This window comes from Silene latifolia, chromosome X, assembly GCF_048544455.1.
Source record: "Silene latifolia isolate original U9 population chromosome X, ASM4854445v1, whole genome shotgun sequence".
Taxonomy (NCBI): Eukaryota; Viridiplantae; Streptophyta; class Magnoliopsida; order Caryophyllales; family Caryophyllaceae; genus Silene; species Silene latifolia.
In genome coordinates this window covers 97,110,657-97,130,980 of record NC_133537.1, presented here as the reverse complement: position 1 = coordinate 97,130,980, position 20,324 = coordinate 97,110,657, and the positions used below count along the sequence as shown (strand labels likewise).

At 38.2% G+C, this 20,324-nt stretch overlaps 2 protein-coding genes across 2 annotated transcripts; both read right to left on the bottom strand.

Annotated features, from left to right (window-relative positions):
* Nucleotides 1-1,704: 1,704 nt before the first annotated feature.
* LOC141617919 (uncharacterized) lies at nt 1,705-2,013 on the bottom strand. The gene has a single exon (XM_074435049.1). The coding sequence runs from the start codon at nt 2,011-2,013 to the stop codon at nt 1,705-1,707; it is 309 nt and encodes a 102-aa protein (XP_074291150.1).
* A 3-nt stretch (nt 2,014-2,016) lies between these two features.
* LOC141617918 (uncharacterized) lies at nt 2,017-3,271 on the bottom strand. Its single transcript, XM_074435048.1, has 2 exons — nt 2,531-3,271; nt 2,017-2,265 (listed from the first exon to the last, which is right to left on the bottom strand). Exons 1-2 carry the CDS (start codon nt 3,269-3,271, stop codon nt 2,017-2,019), a joined length of 990 nt encoding a protein of 329 aa, XP_074291149.1.
* Nucleotides 3,272-20,324: the final 17,053 nt, after the last annotated feature.

Genomic DNA, 20,324 nt, shown 5'->3' with positions numbered 1-20,324 from the left:
GAACTTCTTACACATAGCATCAATTTTATCCAACACAGTTTTTGGTAAGATAAAAATACGTGCCCAGTAGTTATGTAATGTGCTCAACACAGCTTTAACAAGGACCACTCTCCCAGCATAGGATAATTTCATGGCCCCCAACCTAGTAATTCTCTCAGTAATTTTATCAACCAAGCATTGGCAATCCAACACTCCCAGTCTCTTAGGGATGATATTAACCCCAAGATACCTGCAAGCTAAGGCTTCTCTCTTCATACCTGTAGCCTGAGCAATTGCTTGAACAATGGAGCCAGGTATCCCATTGCAATAAAAGTTGGATTTCCCAGCACTCATCTTCAAACCAGAGGTAGCAGAGAACAATTCAAAGGCCCTAATCATGATGCTAACTAACTGAATGTCACCTCTGCTAAACATCAGAAGATCATCCGCAAAACAGAGGTGAGTGAGATTAATCTTGGAACAAAGAGAATGATGTTTAAACCCCTTAAACTGAGGTAAGAGTTGCATCAGCCAACTCAGATACTCCAAAAAGATGGTAAAGAGCAGAGGGGAGAGGGGATCTCCCTGTCTAAGGCCTCTCTTGCCCTTAAAGAAGCCAAAAACTTCTCCATTCAAAGCCAAGGAATAAGAAGGAGAGGTGACACACTCCATTATCAATTTAATACAATTGGTTGGGAAATTTAATCCCTCAAGCATCCCATGAAGGAATTGCCACTCAATGGAGTCATACGCCTTCTGCAGGTCAATCTTCATCATTAGTCTTGGGGACCAAGCTTTCCTATTATAAATTTTGATCAAATCCTGGCAAATAAGGATGTTGCCAACTATATCTCTTCCTTTAATAAAGGCACTCTGGGCAGGATTAATAATATCAGGAAGTACTTGCCTTAGCCTAACACAAATGACTTTGGCAAGACATTTGTACACTGTGTTACAACAGGCAATTGGCCTGAACTGTAGCACAGTGGTAGGCAGCTCCACTTTAGGAATGAGAGTCAAGATAGTGTTATTAGACTCTTTTAAAACATTCCTAGTCTCATATGCATTCCTTACTGCCTTACAAACTTCATGTCCAACTATATGCCAGCTATCCTTGAAGAATTGGCTACTATAGCCATTAGGCCATGGTGCCTTGGTGCCTGGGATTGAAAACATAGCAGCCTTAACCTCCTCATCGGTCACTGGAGCACTCAAAAGATCCCTCTGTTCATCAGTCAAGCACTTCCCAGATTTAATAACTCCAGTTTTCACATGCTTAACCTCAGTAGATGTACCTAATAAACCCTTATAAAACTGTTCAAAAGCCAGCTTGATATCTTCAGGTGTATTGCACATCTTACCATTAGCATCATTAATTTGATACAATCGATTCATTGACCTCCTTCTTTTGATGCTTGAGTGAAAGAAGGAAGTATTAGAATCCCCATCTTTTACCCATCTTTCTTTGGCTTTATGAGCTAGATACATCTCCTTGGCCTTCCTCAAACCCATCAGATCCTGAGCACAAGCTCTTTCAGCTTGACACAACTCAGCGTTAAGGGGATCATCCCTTAATTGCTCCTGATAGTTCTGAAGAGCAATTTCAGTGACATGAGTTAAATTCTCAATGTCACTAAATTGCTCTCTATTCAACTCCTGCAACCTGTGCTTCAACCCTTTGAGTTTTTTTGTGACACTGTACATAGGAGATCCCAATATATCTTCCTACCATCCATTTTGCACTACCTCATCAAAAGTATCTGCAAGTGCCCACATATTGAAATACTTGAATGGTGCCCTTTTCCTTGCACTGGTCCTAGTGAATTGGATCACACAAGGACAGTGGTCAAATAACCCCTCAGGGAGGAATTGAGCCACTGAATCAGGGAATCTCTGTAACCAAGCATCATTAATCAACACTCTATCTATCTTACTGTAGAATTTGGTCCCATCTTCATGCTTATTGTTCCATATAAAATAGGATCCAATCATCTTCCCTTCCTGTAACTGACAATCATCCACAGCTTTCCTCATAGGTTAAATCTCAGCCAAGGTGACATCACTTCCTCCAATTCTTTCCCCCACTTTCATTATACTATTAAAATCACCACCCACAAGCCATGGACCATTAGCTGTGGTGGCATAATTCCTCAACTCCTGCCATAAGATTTGTCTCTCAGCAGCTTTATTAAAACCATACACTAGAGTAAAATAAAAATCAAACCCCTGCATCATGTCCTTCACTTTTGTATGAATACATTGAGCACCTGTATGAATCATGTCCACCTGAAATAGTTTAGGATTCCACAAAAGCCAAACTCTCCCACCTTTGTGAAAACTATTATTAGTACAGATAGCCCAATCTCCACACATATTATTCCTAGTAATAATCCACTTATTTCCTTTTATTTTAGTTTCTAACAAACCAAATAGCCCAATATTATTCTGGTGCATAAACCACCTTATTTCATTTTTCTTGGAAATGTTGTTCAGTCCACTAACATTCCAGAAGCCCAGACTACCCATTATTAGTTAGGTTCCTCTGACTGACCATTTTCTGCTGACAATCAGTTTTGACTTTCTGAATTGAAAGTGTGAGTGCATCCATAAAAGTAATCCCCCTGGGTGTAAAGATCCTGGCCTCTCCTACTTCATTCCTGAGCATCCTAGTAAGAAACCTCCTAGGTGCAGATTGTGCAGTAAGCCCTTGTTCCTTACCCCCAGTTGGAACCCCATTATCCTTGTCACCACTCACTTCTCTCCTAACAGGCACACTAGCTGTCACAAGCTGCACCACAGGGGAGACAGGTTTTGGTGTGGTAACTGGTGTAGGAGTCTTTGGAGTCTTTTTAGGACCAGTAGGAGCCTTAGGTTTAGACTTAGGCGTCCATACCTTCTGCACTTTAGCACCATTCTCCTTCCTACAATGATCAGCTAGGTGACCCATTCCTTTACATTTCACACAGCTAAGAGGCAGCCAGTCATAAACAACCCTAATCCTCTGAGTGTTTCCTAGTTCATCCAGAAACACTAACTCAGAAGGAAAAGTCTGTCCAACTCTAACCTCAACCATGACCCTAGCATAGCCCAAAAAAGCCTTATGAGTTGTAGCATCATCACATTTGATGAGCTTCCCTACCAACCCACAAATTTTCTGCAGACATACACTCCCCCAAAATTTGATGTCTAAGCCATAAAGTTTCATCCAAATGGGAACAACTGATATGTCATGCTTAATCAATTCCGCATTTGGACTCCACTCTTTCACAATAACAGGCTTATTATCAAACATGAGGTGACCATTGTTGACAACCTCCTGCTATTTTTCCTTAGTTTTAAACCTCACAAGGAACAATCAGTTAGGCATAAACGATATACGATCAATCCCATAACTTTGCCAAACTCTTTTCACAAACCCAGAAATAACAGAACTCGGAGGATTCGTACCCAAAATGTAACAATAAACCGCAGTAGACCAGTACTGAATCTCACCTGCTACATCGTCAGAGGAGAGGCGGAGTGCTGGCGTCTGCAATTCATCCTCATCTTGTGATACATCTTCCTCCTCGTCATCTATATCCTCCACTATAACTTTCAGTTCAGACTCAAAATCGGCCGGATCATATCGTAAATTGATCTTTCTCGGAATTTTTGATCCTGAAGCGGTACCCTTGCTACTACTCGCTACATTAGTATCTACTTGTTTTTGGTTTTTTGTTAATTGAGGCGATTTAGAAGATTGATTAGGAGATTTACTGTTCGATTGAAGATTTTTGGTAAAGTTTTTCTTGTGTTTCGCCATTGCTGAAACCTAGAAACCCCTTTTTTAGATTTTTTGAGGTTTTTCTCTCTCTAAAATCTTTCTCATCTTCGTTTTCACTATTTGCAATTTAAAATGCGAAAAATGACGGTTTTTAATTTCGCTATTTGAATTTAGTGATGTTTAAGATAAATAGCGATTTTTAATTTCCTTATTTGTAATTTGAAATGTGCAAAAAATAACAGTTTTTAATTCCGTTACTTGAAGTTTGTGAAATTGGAGAGAAATAGCGATTTTTAATTTCGCTACTTGTAGTTTAAAATATGGAAAACAATGGTTTTTAATTCCCTTATTTAAAGTATGTAAATAGCGAGTTTTAATTTCGTTATATGCAATTTGAAATGTGGAAAATAACGGTTTTTGAGAGTAATAACGATTTTTAATTTCGCTATTTGCAAATTTGGAATGGGAAAAAAGTCACGAGTTATCACTCGTAATTTTGTGGAACGGTCATTTGTTTAAGTATTTGGGCTTAAAATCCCAAAATCTGCGAAAAATAAGAAAGGATACCCCCAAGGGGCGCTGGTGCATTGACGAGGCAATGGAGCTCTCCTTTTTTTGCCAAAATGGACGCAATATCGTCTGGTCCATCATTCGTCTTCATCTCTTCAAACGATTCAAAAAAGGTTCTCAAATCGCCATTTTCAACCTCGTTTGTTACTTGCAATTACGCCACTAACATTATGTCATCTCAAGGTATGTGAATCCTCTCGATTCCTTTTGCTTTTTTTCCCGTTTTTGTTGATTTAATAAGGAGAACCCCTAACGCGTCGTAAATCGATTTTGGCGTTTTTGCCTTGCTCGATTTTTGGCGCAATTGTTGCTTGAATTAGGTTCGAAACCCGTCTAGGAGTATAGAGATGCTTTTAGTTTGCACTTTGGTCTCCTTTCTCGCCCCCTTTATGCGAAAAATGTGAGTAAAGTGAGAAACCGTCTTATTTCGCATAAATTGTTGGTTTTCTTGATATATGGACACCACTAGATTGCATTGTAGTCAGGAAGGTTGCTATTGCTATGTGAAGCCCTTGTTGCTTGCAAGGGGCTTAAGTTTTGCTTTTTGTTGTCGTTAGACGGTCTTATGCTAACGAAATAAGCCCTAGGGATAGTTTAGGTTACGATGGGACGTGATCGAGTCACGTTGCTTTGCCGTGGCCGTAATTTGAATTTTTGGCCTCTTTCGCGCTTAATCTGCGTCAATTTTGTCTTTTTTTGGGCTACAATAACCTGACCCGCCATCGTCGTAACACAACCCCAATAAGATTAGATGTGTACCTTTGGGCCCATTATTTGTCCTCACTAAAGTCCAAAAGCACAAGGCCTTTTTATTAAGTGGTAGGTCGAATTCTTTATAAACATATCCCAAGCCTTTCAATTTACCAATGCGGGAGAACTTTTCCTCAAAATCTCTTTGGGGGTTACAAACTCCCCCACTTAAAGAACACAACATCCTCATTGTGCCTCGAAGCTGGCTGCAGCCAAGCCCAGAATCCTCCCTCGCTAGGTGGGTGACCATGGTACTCCTGACCACAGGCTCACCATATGGTCGCTAGGTTTCTCTGATACAATTAAAAACAACCCGACCCACCACCACCGTAACAAAATCCCAATAAGATGGATGTGTACCTTTGGGCCTATTATTTGTCCGCACTTATGCCCAAAAGCACAAGGCCTTATTACTAAGTAGTGGGTAGAATACTTTATTAACATATCACAAGCTTCCTTATTTTACCGATGTGGGACAACTTTACTGTCAACTCTTGGGGTGTTAAAAACTCCCCCACTTAAAGAACACAGCGTCCACGTTGTGCCTCAAACCTGATCGCAGCGAAGCCCAGAATCCTCCCTCCCTAGGTGGGTGACCCGGGTACTCCTGACCAAAGGCTCACCACATGGTCACAGGGTTGCTCTGATACCATTTATAACAACCTGACCCACCATCGTCGTAACACAACCCCAATAAGATGATGAGATGTGTACCTTTAGGCCAATTATTTGTTCTCGCTTAAGCCCAAAAGCACAAGGCCTTGTTACTAAGTGGTGGGCGGAATTCTTTATAAACATATCCCAAGCCTCTCAGTATCCCGATATAGGACAACTCAATCTCATAAACTCATGGGGTGTTACATGGGCATTGTTGACTTGTTTTGTCGGGAATGACATTTTTGTGGGCTTCGTTTGAGAAGGGGTTTGTTTTTTTACTTGGGTTGGTTTGGACCCGTCATTCGTTTGAAAATATCGAGTTGGTGGTATGTTTTTCTAGTTTCTTTTTGTGTAGATAGGGTGGAAATGGGCTGGTTTGCCCTTGTTGGTTTGTCTGTATTTGTAGATTATTTTCTGTTTTTGTTCATAGGGCATTGCATGTTTTGTGCCGTCGTAATGCCGAAATTCCGACGGACGTGGGTTGTTTGGCTTTGGTTTAGGAGAGTGTTTGAGGGCTTCTAGGCCAACTAGTTCTAAGTCAGGGACCCAGCAGAAGGAGGAGGAGGAGGTCGTGAGGACCTTGGGGACTTTGGCCTAGTCTACACTGATACGTGCATTTTATATAGTCTTTTTAGCCTATTTTATGCACGTATTTCTATGCTTTTATCGTAGTTTATGCTACGAAATGCCCGAATATGCTACTTTGGGTTATTTTGTCTTATTTGCAGGAATGAACCAGAAAGTAGTGAAATCAAGCCTTTTATCGTCCGTTTTGCATGCATTTGGAGGTAGAGTAAATTTGGAGCGGAAATATTGCTGTCTTGGGATGCGTGAAGCCATTTTGGGAGCTAAAAGGACAAGTCAAAGTCAAACTAACGAGATTAATGAGCTGCTGAAGTCAAGATTCACTCGATCGAGTACTTTACTAGTCGATCGAGTGGTTTTAGGTCAAATAATCAGTCGATCGAGTACTTTAGTTGGTCGATCGAACTGTTTCATATATGGGTTTAGTCGATCGAGCACTTTCTTTGGTCGATCGAGCGGTTTGAGCCTGAGTTTGCTCGATCGAGTGGTTCTAAACCACTCAATCGAGTGGATTCTCTTTCGGGCTTAGGCTTTTTAGTTTATTTCCGTCATTAGGTTAAATAATTCCTATTTTCTTATAAATAGGAGAGTTAGGACGTCAGTTTATGGGGATTTTTTCTCCTCTCTGATTATTTCGAATACACTGTTACTTTTGTTCTTCCTTATTTCCGGATCATTAATTTTGTAATTTAATCATTCCCTTTACTCTTATTTAATGCTTACTTCTTCTCTCTTTATTATTTATGTTCTTTATTTAATTATGTTTAGCTAATTCCCTTAATATGTTAGGACTAGGGAAGCCGTGGTAGCAATATGTTAGGATCGACTTGATTAGATTAGTTTAGCGATAAGAATTGTATTAAGCAATATAATTGTGATTAGGTTGAATGAATGCATGCAGGAGACCGATTTATTTAGTTACCCCCGACCTGGATCGAAAGAATGGAAGGGAAGGCTTGCTTAATTACAATAGGTGATACCTAATTAGAGCGAAAGCTAAGTTAGGGAGACCCTAGGGCGATTAGAGACCAAAAGGGTATAATCGTAGGTTTAAGGACCGAAAGGTGACGACCTCACTCTTCTTATCAATAATTTAATCGACTCAGTTGACCCGATAGTGTAGGTGCCACGGTAGACCGATTCCTAGCATATTTCTCTCTTTTATCTGATTTACCCTTGCATTTCTTCATTATTTTCTCTTATTCTTTTCCCTCTTGCCTTAATCTCTTTAGTCTAGTCAAAACATTTCAAACCCCCATTTGTGACATTGGACAGATAGAATAGACAAGTAGATAGTAAACCGCCTCCCTGTGGAGATCGACCATACTTACCGCTAACTTCTGTTAGTAGTATCTAGGTATTTTATTTTTGGTACACAACGACCGTATCAAATTTTGGCGCCGTTGCCGGGGAGGCAACTATTTATTTACTTGTTTTATTTTGTCTGTTTTTAGCCTCAAGGAATTTATTCCTTGAGGCAGTTCTTTTCTTTTTCCTTGAGTGTTGTTTTGATAGGCCTTACAGGTACTACCTAGACAGTTCAAGGTGAAAGATCGTCAAAGGGAAGGCTTGAGTACCTTTGACCCATCACCTATGTCCTATTATATGGCGCATCAGGTGATTTACTGCGGGAGATGTGGTTCTGCTGAGCACAATGCAGCCCTTTGCATGGCAGAAACTGACGAGCTCCTCAAGTTCAGGCTTTGGGGACGAGTTAGTCAAGCAGCTGTAGTTGTGCTGCCACATCCACCCTATCAATGGCCACCGCAACAAGATCCTCCTGATATACAGAAAGAAGAAATTGCGGAGCTGAAATCTTTGTTGGAGACACTTGCATTTCAAATGCAAGATGATGATAGACGCACTTGTGCGGGATTTGATAAGCTCGAGTCTGAAATTGCTCAGTTAGTAGCTGAGTCAGATAGTTGGCAACCAGAAGAGGTATACCTTACTGAGAACGGTTTTCCCCATGAAGAAACCGTGTTGCCCAATGCTGAGGATGATTTTTATGACTCGGACGACGAATTTCTATCATATTTCAAAAGTTTACACGAAGACTTCAGCGCTGTACAGGAAGAATCACTCGATCGAGTGACTTATATTAGTCGATCAAGTGAATTTCCAGAAAAAAGTACTCGATCGAGTGATAATTCTGCTCGATCGAGTGAAATGCAGGAGGAAAGTACTCGATCGAGTAATAATTCTGCTCGATCGAGTGAGTTGGCCAGTGGGAGCTTTGAATCTTCACTTGGGTTCGTTTTAGATGATGATTTTGATGATGACAATGATTATGGTGAGTCTCCCCTATTCAAAGCCGAGGTGGATGCACTTGAGGCTGCGATTTTCGGGGCGGAATCCACTGAGGAGGGTGACAAGAAAGCAGCTGAGTCGGTAATTGCTCCTAGCACGGAAGAGGTAATAAATTCTTTTATCTATGATTCCATCGTTGAGAGCAACCAACCGGAGGTAGTTAACGATAATTCCATTATTGTTTGTTTGAATAATATAATGCCTCATACTACTCATGCTTCATATTTTAATAACATACCCTCTCCCAGATGGTTAATTAATTTAACTGTCTTTCACCGTACTTGTCATGTCTAAATTGTTAATCTGAAACAGGACCTTAATTTATCGTCTACTGCACCCGCGCTCCTATATTTTGTGGATAAATTTAGGAGCTCTCATAGGAAATTTGTTAGACTTAAATGTTTATATACTTGTATTTCCTATTTCTTTATTCCACTATGGTGCTACTTACATTTCTGTGTAGCACATGCGCAGATTTATGATTTAATGCTGCGCGCTTTGAGCTGTTTTGATTATGACTAATTAGAGAGCCTCGAAGAAAAGAAGGTCGAGCTGGGACCTGACTGAAGCTAGCGCTACCCGGGAGGCAACCCGGAGTTTTTATTTTGCATTTTTATTTCATTTCAGTTGTAATAAATGGTTTTCATACCATAGACTATCTCAGTATGCTTGTTTTGTTAGTTTGCGGGCTGTTTTTAATTGCGTTTTGTAGGAACACACTGAGAATCACTCGATCGAGTACTTTTTGTACTCGATCGAGCACTTTTGTTGATAAATCCTTTCGATCGAGCAGTTTTTCTACTCGATCGAGCACCTGCAAAGAGAGAACTACTCGATCGACCTAGTTTCCTTTCGATCGAGCAGTTTCAGACCCCCAATTCACTCGATCGACCACTGTTCGAGTGCCATCGAGTGTTTTTGACTTGGATTAGCTTCCTGAGACGGTATTCCGGGCCTTTAGCAATCTCTCATGTTCATGGTCGGTTTGGGGAGGTCCCTTATTCGCGCAATCTTGTGAGTTTTCCGCAATTACTCTCTTTCTCTTTTAGTTGGCATTTCCTTTCCATGTTTTGGTACAATGGGGGCATTGTACGGTTTGGTTTGTGGAGGTTATGCATCCATATCTATGTCTGCATCTTGTTTTTATTGCATTTCTGTTGTCACGTTTAATTTTTGTATGCATTGTTGTCTATTTTCATAAAAATTTAAAATCTCATAAAAATTCAAAAATTCAAAAAATTCAAAAAATTCATGTTTATTTTAGCATGTAGATTGAGTCGGAACGGTGGATTTCAGTGATGAAATAGCACTATTATTTGTCTTTTTGCTTAAGCCTTGCAATACACTTTTATCTTTTAGCTTTGTCTTATTGTATATCTACGATTTTATGTTAAATTTAGCTGAACGAATAGACTTGACCTGAAAATTTTCGCAACCTACTTATAATTTCTAAGATTTAGAGCCTTATAAACTGGTGTCATTTCTGACCGGTTTCATGTAGGATTGTGAGTAGTTACTCCTTGCATAACATGTTCATCAATTTGCACGTATATGAAATTCAATTGCTTTTTGCCTGCATACATTCGGGTTAGTGGTTGGTGTCACATGCAGGGAGATGCTTACAATTTCCCTTTCTTTCATTTTTACCCATTTAACTCCACTTTAGCCATATTTGCCTGTTGACCCTTAGCTACATTCCAAATTTAGCCTGCCTTGTCAAGCTAGTTTAGTGTATGTTTTGCGGTATATATTTCATTGTACCAAGTTTGGCTCGTATTCTGTTGATTCGGAGTTGGTAATTTAAGAAGAAAGGGAGGATGATGAAAACAGACGTGAAAAAGAAAAAAAAAATGAAAAAAAAAGGAATTTAAAAGAAGAAATTCGAAAAAAACAGGAAAAGAAAAGAAGAAACCGAAAAAAAAATAGAAAAAAGATTTCGAAAAAAAAAAGAAAAAAAAGATGTTGATTGGTTGACGGTTTCGCTCCTATGCTTTATCTATATCATTTGAGGAGTATCTTCAGTTCGGTTTGGTGAGTTTTGTGCCAAATGAAGGGCGCATGTGCTTAATTCGTAATCGAGTTGGAAATGGATGTTGTCATATGGTTTTGTTTAGGTACTAGCTTGGCCGCCTATACCTCCACATTCCCATAACATGTTTTGCCTTTTCTTACCCATTGCCTCACTTTACCATATTTTTGTAAGCCCTCGGCTGTGACAGGACCTTGTTTGGTTGGAATGTATGTACGGTAGCTAGAATTGTCTATCATATTAGCTGCATGCATGTTTATGTGGGTTGTAGTTTAGGTGAGCGACTATCTTTATTTCTCTCTTACATATATATGTTCACCCTTTGCTTCATGAGAGAAGAGTGACCCGTGAGAGTCCATTATTAAAGGTCTTGCAAGGTCGACGGTTCAGCTTTATTATAAACATCTTACAACTCATTTGCATTTGACTGTCTTGCTATAAGTGTTAGTTTGCTTGCATTAAATTGGTTTAAGTGGGCATTTGTAGCTAGCTCTGAGTTATCTTTTCCGTTCCTTTAGTTTGCATTTAGTTTACTCGAGGACGAGTAAAGGTTTGGTATGGGGAGATTTGATACGTGCATTTTATATAGTCTTTTTAGCCTATTTTATGCACGTATTTCTATGCTTTTATCGTAGTTTATGTTACAAAATGCCCGAATATGCTACTTTGGGTTATTTTGTCTTATTTGCAGGAATGAACCAGAAAGTAGTGAAATCAAGCCTTTTATCCTCCGTTTTGCATGCATTTGGAGGTAGAGAGAATTTGGAGCGGAAATCTTGCTGTCTTGGGATGCGTGAAGCCATTTCGGGAGCTAAAAGGACAACTCAAAGTCAAACTAACGAGATTAATGAGCTGCTGAAGTCAAGATTCACTCGATCGAGTACTTTACTAGTCGATCGAGTGGTTTTAGGTCAAATAATCAGTCGATCGAGTACTTTAGTTGGTCGATCGAACTGTTTCATATATGGGTTTAGTCGATCGAGCACTTCCTTTGGTCGATCGAGCGGTTTGAGCCTGAGTTTGCTCGATCGAGTGGTTCTAAACCACTCGATCGAGTGGATTCTCTTTCGGGCTTGGGCTTTTTAGTTTATTTCCGTCATTAGGTTAAATAATTCCTATTTTCTTATAAATAGGAGAGTTAGGACGTCAGTTTATTGGGGTTTTTTCTCCTCTCTGATTATTTCGAATACACTGTTACTTTTGTTCTTCCTTATTTCCGGATCATTAATTCAGTAATTTAATCTTTCCCTTTACTCTTATTTAATGCTTACTTCTTCTCTCTTTATTATTTATGTTCTTTATTTAATTATGTTTAGCTAATTCCCTTAATATGTTAGGACTAGGGAAGCCGTTGTAGCAATATGTTAGGATCGACTTGATTAGATTAGTTTAGCGATAAGAATTGTATTAAGCAATATAATTGTGATTAGGTTGAATGAATGCATGCAGGAGACGATTTATTTAGTTACCCCCGACCTGGATCGAAATATTGGAAGGGAAGGCTTGCTTAATTACTATAGGTGATAACTAATTAGGTCGAAAGCTAAGTTAGGGAGACCCTAGGGCGATTAGAGACCGAAAGGGTATAATCGTAGGTTTAAGGACCGAAAGGTGACGACCTCGCTCTTCTTATCAATAATTTAATCGACTCGGTTGACTTGATAGTGTAGCTGCCACGGTAGACCGATTCCTAGCATATTTCTCTCTTTTATCTGATTTACCCTTGCATTTCTTCATTATTTTCTCTTATTCTTTTCCCTCTTGCCTTAATCTCTTTAGTCTAGTCAAAACATTTCAAACCCCCATTTGTGACATTGGACAGATAGAATAGACAAGTAGATAGTAAACCGCCTCCCTGTGGAGATCGATCCTACTTACCGCTGACTTCTGTTAGTAGTATCTAGGTATTTTATTTTTGATACATAACGACAGTATCATACACCGGTTGGTACCTCGGGGCGCGTGCCTGGTAGTTGTGGAGGACGTTGTTGAGGATGTCGTTGTTGAGGAGGCCGTGGATGTGGTTGTTCAGCATAGGGAGGCTGGTGAAGGGACTCATGCGGAGTCTGTGGCTGGCTATTCGGGGATTAGGGTCACCACTAGGAGGAGAGTTCCCCGATTTCCCAGACGGGAGCTTGAGTGAGTTGTGCGGGTTATTAAGAGAGGTCCTCCTCGTACTGTAGAGTCTCATGGTGCAAAGAGGCGGTGGGTGGAGACAGAGACGGGAGACGCTTTTGTCCATTACTGGGACGCTAGGCAGGTTCAGGCTCCGCGGGGGCTGAACTTGCGAGCTGCTCTGATGTAAGCCTAGGGCTGGGACGGTAGCCGGCTGCTGCTGCGGCTTAACACTCATATCTCTTACCGTGATGGCGAGGGACTGGTAAGATTTTTTAATGAATTTGCTATTTTTGTTGTTTTGAACTTGAATAGGCGTTCTAACCTTGTTGGTTTTTAATTTTAGAAGACTGCTGGGATGAGGACGTTCTGGGGCTTCTCGACTTGCATGTGGTTCTATGACATCTTGCGAGCCGGCTCGAGGGTGTTGATAGAGAGGTCGGCGCTGGGCCTTCTAGTGGCCGCTTGGCGCGAGATTCACATGTGATCAATCTGATTGAACTTGTGTCTTATCCGGGTGATGATCGACCGCTATTGGGACACGACGTCATCGTTCCACATGCAGTTTGGGGAGATCGACATCACCTTAGAGGATTTCGCCATGGTGTCAGGTCTTTCCTTCGGCGAGATGCCGGTTGAGTTTCCGGAGACACCGGAGAGAGTGTCTTCTATTGTGATCACGGGGTTGATCGGAGACGTTTTGCCCCGCGGACTGACGTGACTCCCATTTTGATGGCGAACACCTTCGTGAGAGATTACTTTAGGCCGAGGGTGACTGGGCCGGTTCCGCACCATTAGAGAGCCATGAGGCGGAGGGTCAAGCAGACGCGCAGGATGTACGATTATTGTTGTGGTACTTCTCGAGTACCACATAATTTTGCGACAAGGGCGAGCGCTTGTCGACCAAAGTACTTCCTTTGCTAGCTGACCTGGACGCCTTGGGTCAATATGACTGGGTGACGCCTTTTTTTGCTCGGTTTACTCGCTAGATGTACGGTGCCGTTCTTCCAAAGACGATGGACGAGGGGAGTGAAATCGCTTTGGTTGGTCCTGGTCTCATTTTTTAGGTATGAGGCCTTTGCTTTTATTATCTTTGTTTTCTATAACTTTTGTGGATTTTTGTGTGTGTCTAAGGGTTATTATTTTGAAAATTGGTTGTCCTTGCTTTAATTAGGTAGCCATAAAGCCCAAGTTAGCTGACCACTCTTGCTTTTGACCTTAGTTCATTGCGAGGCCCTTGACGGACTACATTGGGGTGCCAGCCTTCATTGGGGAGCATCTGCGGCCTCGTAGTTCTTATCGCTTGTACCTAGAGACGACGATCGACCCAGTGTGGTACCTTGGGGAGCGTTTAGCTCGCCAGTCCCACAACGAGACCTTCGTGGTACCTGTCGACCCGCCTAGAGTGTTGCTCCAGGCGTCGACGCCCGACGAGGCTTTGGAGCACCTTCTTGGTCGTGCAGGTGAGGAGTTGCTGCTGCCATGTGTCGTACAAGACCTTTCGTTTGTCGAGGCTTGCTTGCTTGGTACCCGATTGAGGTATAATATTACCTCATGCCCAATTTTTTGCTTTTGTAATGGGTTCCCCGTTGCTTTTGGCTGATGTGGCTTCCCATGTAGGGTAATGACCACCTCTTGAGGGCTTAGCCCCAAGCTTTTTCACTGCAGAACATCTACTCGGGGCGAGGTGGTGAGGAGTTGCAGTTGCGTCTGGCAAAGACAGCTGCTCCTGACGTGACTGAAGTTAGGCTTGAGTGGAGGCTGACGGTTTTGAGGGTGAGTTGTTGGTTTGAACTCTCACTCGCTTACTCGGGTTTTGTTGAGAGTTTTTTTTGTTGGTGTATGTGTCAACTGGCAATCATCAGACCTTGTGACGGATGGCTAACCGTTGGAGGGTACTTGCTAGTGACTTGGCCGCGAGGGAGGCCCGGCTTGTTCAGGTATTATTTTGTTGGTTGTCTTTGTGTTTTTTGTTGTTGTTTATTGTTGTTGGTTTTCATATCTTCGAGGCTGACGAACCACACTTTGTTTTGTAGAGCACTTTTGATCAGGCGGAGTTGGCTCAGGTTCGTGCTGATTTGGACAGAGCGATGGAGATGGTCAGGAAGGCAGGAGCTCGGGGTCATCACTCGTGACCAGGAGCTGCGGCATCGGGAGGACGAGTTGCGACGCCGAGAGTATGAGATCACCTTGCTAAGGGCCCAGCTAGCTGCGGTAGAGGGTCCTCGTGTTGCGGCGGAGCTGGGGATCGTGATGGAGCAAGAGACGCTAGAGAGTTCTCCCGAGAGGACAATTGGGTGCGAGTTGGTGTCTGTTTGCTTGCATCTCCTAGACTGAGGGAGGCTCGTGATAAGTCAATTTTATATATACTTTCACTCCCTACTTTAGCTCGGTTTATTTGATTATTGCACTTCTATTAGTGTATTTGTGATCGAATTCCGTGATCTACGTGTTTTTGCTCGTATTCATTACATTTTGTTGGAAATAAAGCATTCGGTAGCATTTTCCCGTCAAATTAACATTCACCTAAGTTCACGGGGCTAATAAGAGCAAGTCTTGACCATACAAAGGTGTTTCGGGAAGCATAATGGCGTTTTAACATTCACCTAAGTTCGGGAAGCATAATGCCATTTTGGATTCCATATGAGCATTCAACTGGAGAAATTAAGAGTAATTAAGACATAGCATCGGATTCTCTATACAACTAAAGACGAAATTAAGAGAAAAATCATAGAATACCACGACCCTCATCGGGGTGTGGTGTCCCCGATCGGGATTACCTCCTCCTTAATTGTTCACATTTCATCTTTCACTCCTATATAAAAGGTGTTGATCCGGGACCTCAAACACACTTCATATACACTTCTTACACATCTTTCCACACACTTTTCCATATGCTTTAGTCTTAGTTTTCAGAATAAAATATAGTTTAGTTTAGCTGTCCTTTAAGTATTCCTTTAGTTGTTACAAACATTTCCTTTAAGCATTTCAATTTATACTACAAGTTCATTTACAAGTTATTTCCATTTGTTCTATCTTGTTCTTCATTTCCAAGTTCATTTCCAATTGTTAAGGTAACCTTATTTTTGTTATTGTTTTGCCATTTACATTTCTAGCTAGTATGTTCATCTTTATTATATCATTTGTCATTAGATTAGATTTCATTATGCTTGAGTAATTCCCTAGTCTAGGGATTAAGGGAGCCATGCATGAGTAGTATTTGCATTTGTTGAAATATGATGTTTTAATATCAATTCATTTGTTTCTTTTGTTGGAGTTAGCGTCCTCCACAATAGTGCGTTTACATAATAAATCTCATTAAAGGAATATCATCAGGATATTTATTATTTGATCCTCGTCATTTGATTAACGTAAATCGATAATGGTTGGCTGACTAGAGTTTGACGTTATTGTCGTGAGACGGCGGTGATCAACTGACCCCTTTCGGTCACACCTGAAGGAACGGACCCCATTTGACAACTAATTAATTGTATGAGATACAATTTATTTAGTTCCTTGATTTATAGACTAAAAGGTTAGTCGATCCTTTTTAGAGAGATTTCGAGTTACGAACTCGAGGCGCGGCTTTTATTATTTAATTATGCGGTAATTAAATAATAAACTAGGTTTGTGACCCGTGAAATTCACGAGTTTATCTCTTTTAGTTTTGATATTTTTATCGTATCGTTAATATTTGTTCGAGCAATTAGTTGTTGATCCATTTAAAAATATACAGTCTCAAAATACATAGAAATTAGTTAGTTGATACCTTATTTCTTTGACAACTTTGGTTTATTTTTTTAAATCGAATCCTGCAAGTGACAATGTGGTAGCTACTAATTTTGAGAAACTTTACAACGTAGCAACAACAAAGACGACTCATTATATATACGTGTGTTTTACTCCGCAATATAATAAAGTGCGTTTTTTAAATATTAAAAGTTGAAACCATCCGTATATAATAAATTCCGTATGGAAAAATCTTCAATGACGCCTTATAAGGTGTAAACTCAATACCTCAGTATAGTCATCTCCAAATTATTTCCAGACCTCTCCATCAACCCTCCCATAGAAATATCTTTGAAGTCTTATCACCACGTGCATGTTTCAAATATTTTTTACATCCGAAAAACATTTATTATATCGTTATAAAAATATTAGATACGATTCAACAGTATGGTCGGTATCTACTCCATGTATTACGAATTAAATTTTCATTTCCATTGCTCAATAATTTAAAAAACTATATTGCCAAAATCCGAATTCTAAAAGGTTCAAATTTTTTTTTAAGTTCCTTATTACTATTTCAAGAATTTGATCCATCTCTTATTATACTTATTTCCACGATCCTATATAAAAATAAAAATAGTATTAAAGACTATAAAATAATCTATTCCGGTTTTGAAAAAAAAAAAATAAACTTAAAAATATACGGAGTAGAATTTAGAAACCATACTATTTAATATTTATCTGAAGGTTCACTTTCGTTTCCTTTTAGTACGATTCCGTTTAGTACATTCTTTGATAATAGTTCATATGAAATGAAAAAGAAAAATATATGTTAGAGATTATTATACTCGTGAATATAAAAATACAAATTCAAATAGGTTGATCGGAAAAGCATAATAGTAAAATTACACAACAATATACGCTTAATATAAAAATTTAAAGAAATATTATAAGATATCCATTTTCAGATCAACGATCATCTTATAATGGTTAAAAAAGCATAAACCATTAAAAAAGTAAAGTAAATTTTATAGAAAAACAATCAAAAGGTGGGAGTTGGAGAAAAAATAAATTGGAAGAGGAAATGACATAATTAAAATGATTAATTATTGTCATGATGGTTGAAAAAGTAAATTGTGAAATTTTAATGATTTTTCATTCAATTATTTGGACTTATTTATTTACCATTAATTATGAGAGTAGTTTTTTTTTAAGGAAATTATGAGAGTAAGTTTTATGTATTATTCCTGTTTTGAAAAAAAAACACATAAACTTTAAAACATACGAAATAGAATTTAGAAATCATACTATTTAATATTTACCCGAAGGTTCACTTTCACTTCCTTTTATTACATGCCTTGATAATAGTTCATATAAAATGAAAACGAAAAATATATGTTAGAGATGATTATACTCGTGAATACAAAAATACAAATTCAAATAGGTTGATCAGAAAAGTATAATAGTAAAATTACACCACAATATACGTTTAATAACAAAGTAAAAGAAATATTATAAGACTTCTATTTTGAGATCAACAATCATCCATTACTTATCAGTTTCTACCTTACATTTTTTTACCTTTAATTTTACCTCAATTTCGTGTCTTTTGTATTTCTTCCCTCTTCAGATTACCCACGTTATGTTTTGCCTTATCTGCTTTCACATACGTTTCATGGTGCTTTAAAGTTATATAAAAAATACATTGACCAAAAGATAAACATCAACCTGGCAAAAACTTGACAAACGAATCAAAACATTGTCACATGTAAGTCACTAAAATTAAACCAACAGGAAAACATGAATTCAAATATAAAGCGAACGATTCATAAAACCAACAACATAACAAATTAAAATATACTTTATGGGACACAGGAGCAACAACAACAACAATACTCAACAATAATACTCGACAATAATACTCAATATGATCAATATAATCAAATAAATAAATTAAACCATAAAATACAATCCACTACTTAGAAACTCATGACAAATGGGCATATTTTAAATAAATAAAGTGAATAGAAACTATTATAGGTATTATAGGTTTTATACTCATTACACAACCATAAATTTCCATATTTTAATTTAATTTTTAATTAATTTTGTGGTATTATTAAATTAGATAATTGATTGCCGATGACCTCAAAATATGAATTAAATAGGACAAAATGTTAATGAAAATTATGGGTGTTGATTAATATAAGGAGTTTTAATAAAATTATTAACATATTAAATTACAAAAAATAATTAAATAGGAAAAACTTTTAATTAATTTGGTGTGTGTTAAGTATTATGATGAGTTTTAATCAATTTATTACCATGTTTAATTAAAAAAATTTAAATAGGAAAATGTTAATAATGGTGGGTGTTCAGTAATATGAAGAGGTTTAATTAATTTATTAATAGGTTTTATTAAAAAAAATTAAAAACAATGAATTAAATAGGAAAATGTTAATAATGGTGAGTGTTTAGTAATATGAAGAGGTTTAATTAATTCCTTTACATGTTTTATTAGAAAAATTTCAATTAAAATTTCAATTTTAATTAAAAATTATGAAATTTATTAACATGTTTTATTACAAAAATTTCAATTAAAATGTCAATATTAATTGTAAATTATAAAATTTGATGTAAATTTGTAAGAGTTATATAAATTTTTGAAGACAATATATTTATAATATATAAAATTAATTTTAGAATAATGATAATATCCTTTAATATTATAGATATAAGTAAATTAAATTAATTTATAGATAAATGATTTAAATTAATGTCATGTAATAATAAATTGATAATCCATGTCACATTAATTTGCCATGTCAAATTAAAAATATGCAACATCACATTTAAATATGCCACGTCACATTAAATTTTAATGTAGGTGGCTTTTTGAATCCTACATGACTTTGTCTAGGTGGCGTTTATTTATTATTTTAGGGTAGCATTTTAATTATATTTTATAGATTTTATGAGATGGGATTTAGTTAATTAATTGCTAATTCACTAAAATTGTATTAATTGATTAATGTGATTAATATTAGTACGTAAATAATATGTGTAGCGGTACACATATATTTACGGAGTGTTTTGGACAAAATTAATTAGGAAGCATTTAAACATAAAACGATCTTTTATATATATATATATATATATATAGGCAAGATCCGGTGAGTCCACCTATCTTTTTGAGTCTCGTGAGTCCAAAAAAGTATCAGACGTTATACAAAATAATATCAGTCACACGTATTTTACATCATTTGTAGTACTGGTGACGACAATTTTCATCAGTTATAATTGGGTAGGCCATCAACTCCTCATACCTACGTTTAGAGCTATCAAAAATTAACCGACCTATAATCCTAGCCACGAACTATTAGGAATTACTAGCTTCCATAGTGAGAAGTTAGGAGTAAGAATTTAATTCAGTAACGACATTACAACAAAGCAGTATAAAGAAGATGCATACCAAGCAATGTTGAAGAACAGCAACATGGTTTTACTGCGGAACAGTGCGTCATATGGAATTGCCCTTTTGTTGTAGGGGTAAAATACTGACATGTACCCTATAACAAAGGGATATAATTAAACCCGCAATGAAATGTACCCCGAACCACGCTTGGATCGAAAGGATACTTGCGGATGACAACACCCTTCCCAGAATAGGCGTTCCGGTAAAAAGAGTCATCAACACCAAGATTAACAGTGAACTTTACAAGGATTAAGATTGTAAACAGACGTTGGAATTTACTGGTGTAGGACAACTTAATACGAGTTTTTACAATTTTACGGTAAAACATAAACAGGACCAAAGGATTATCAGCAAGAATCGCA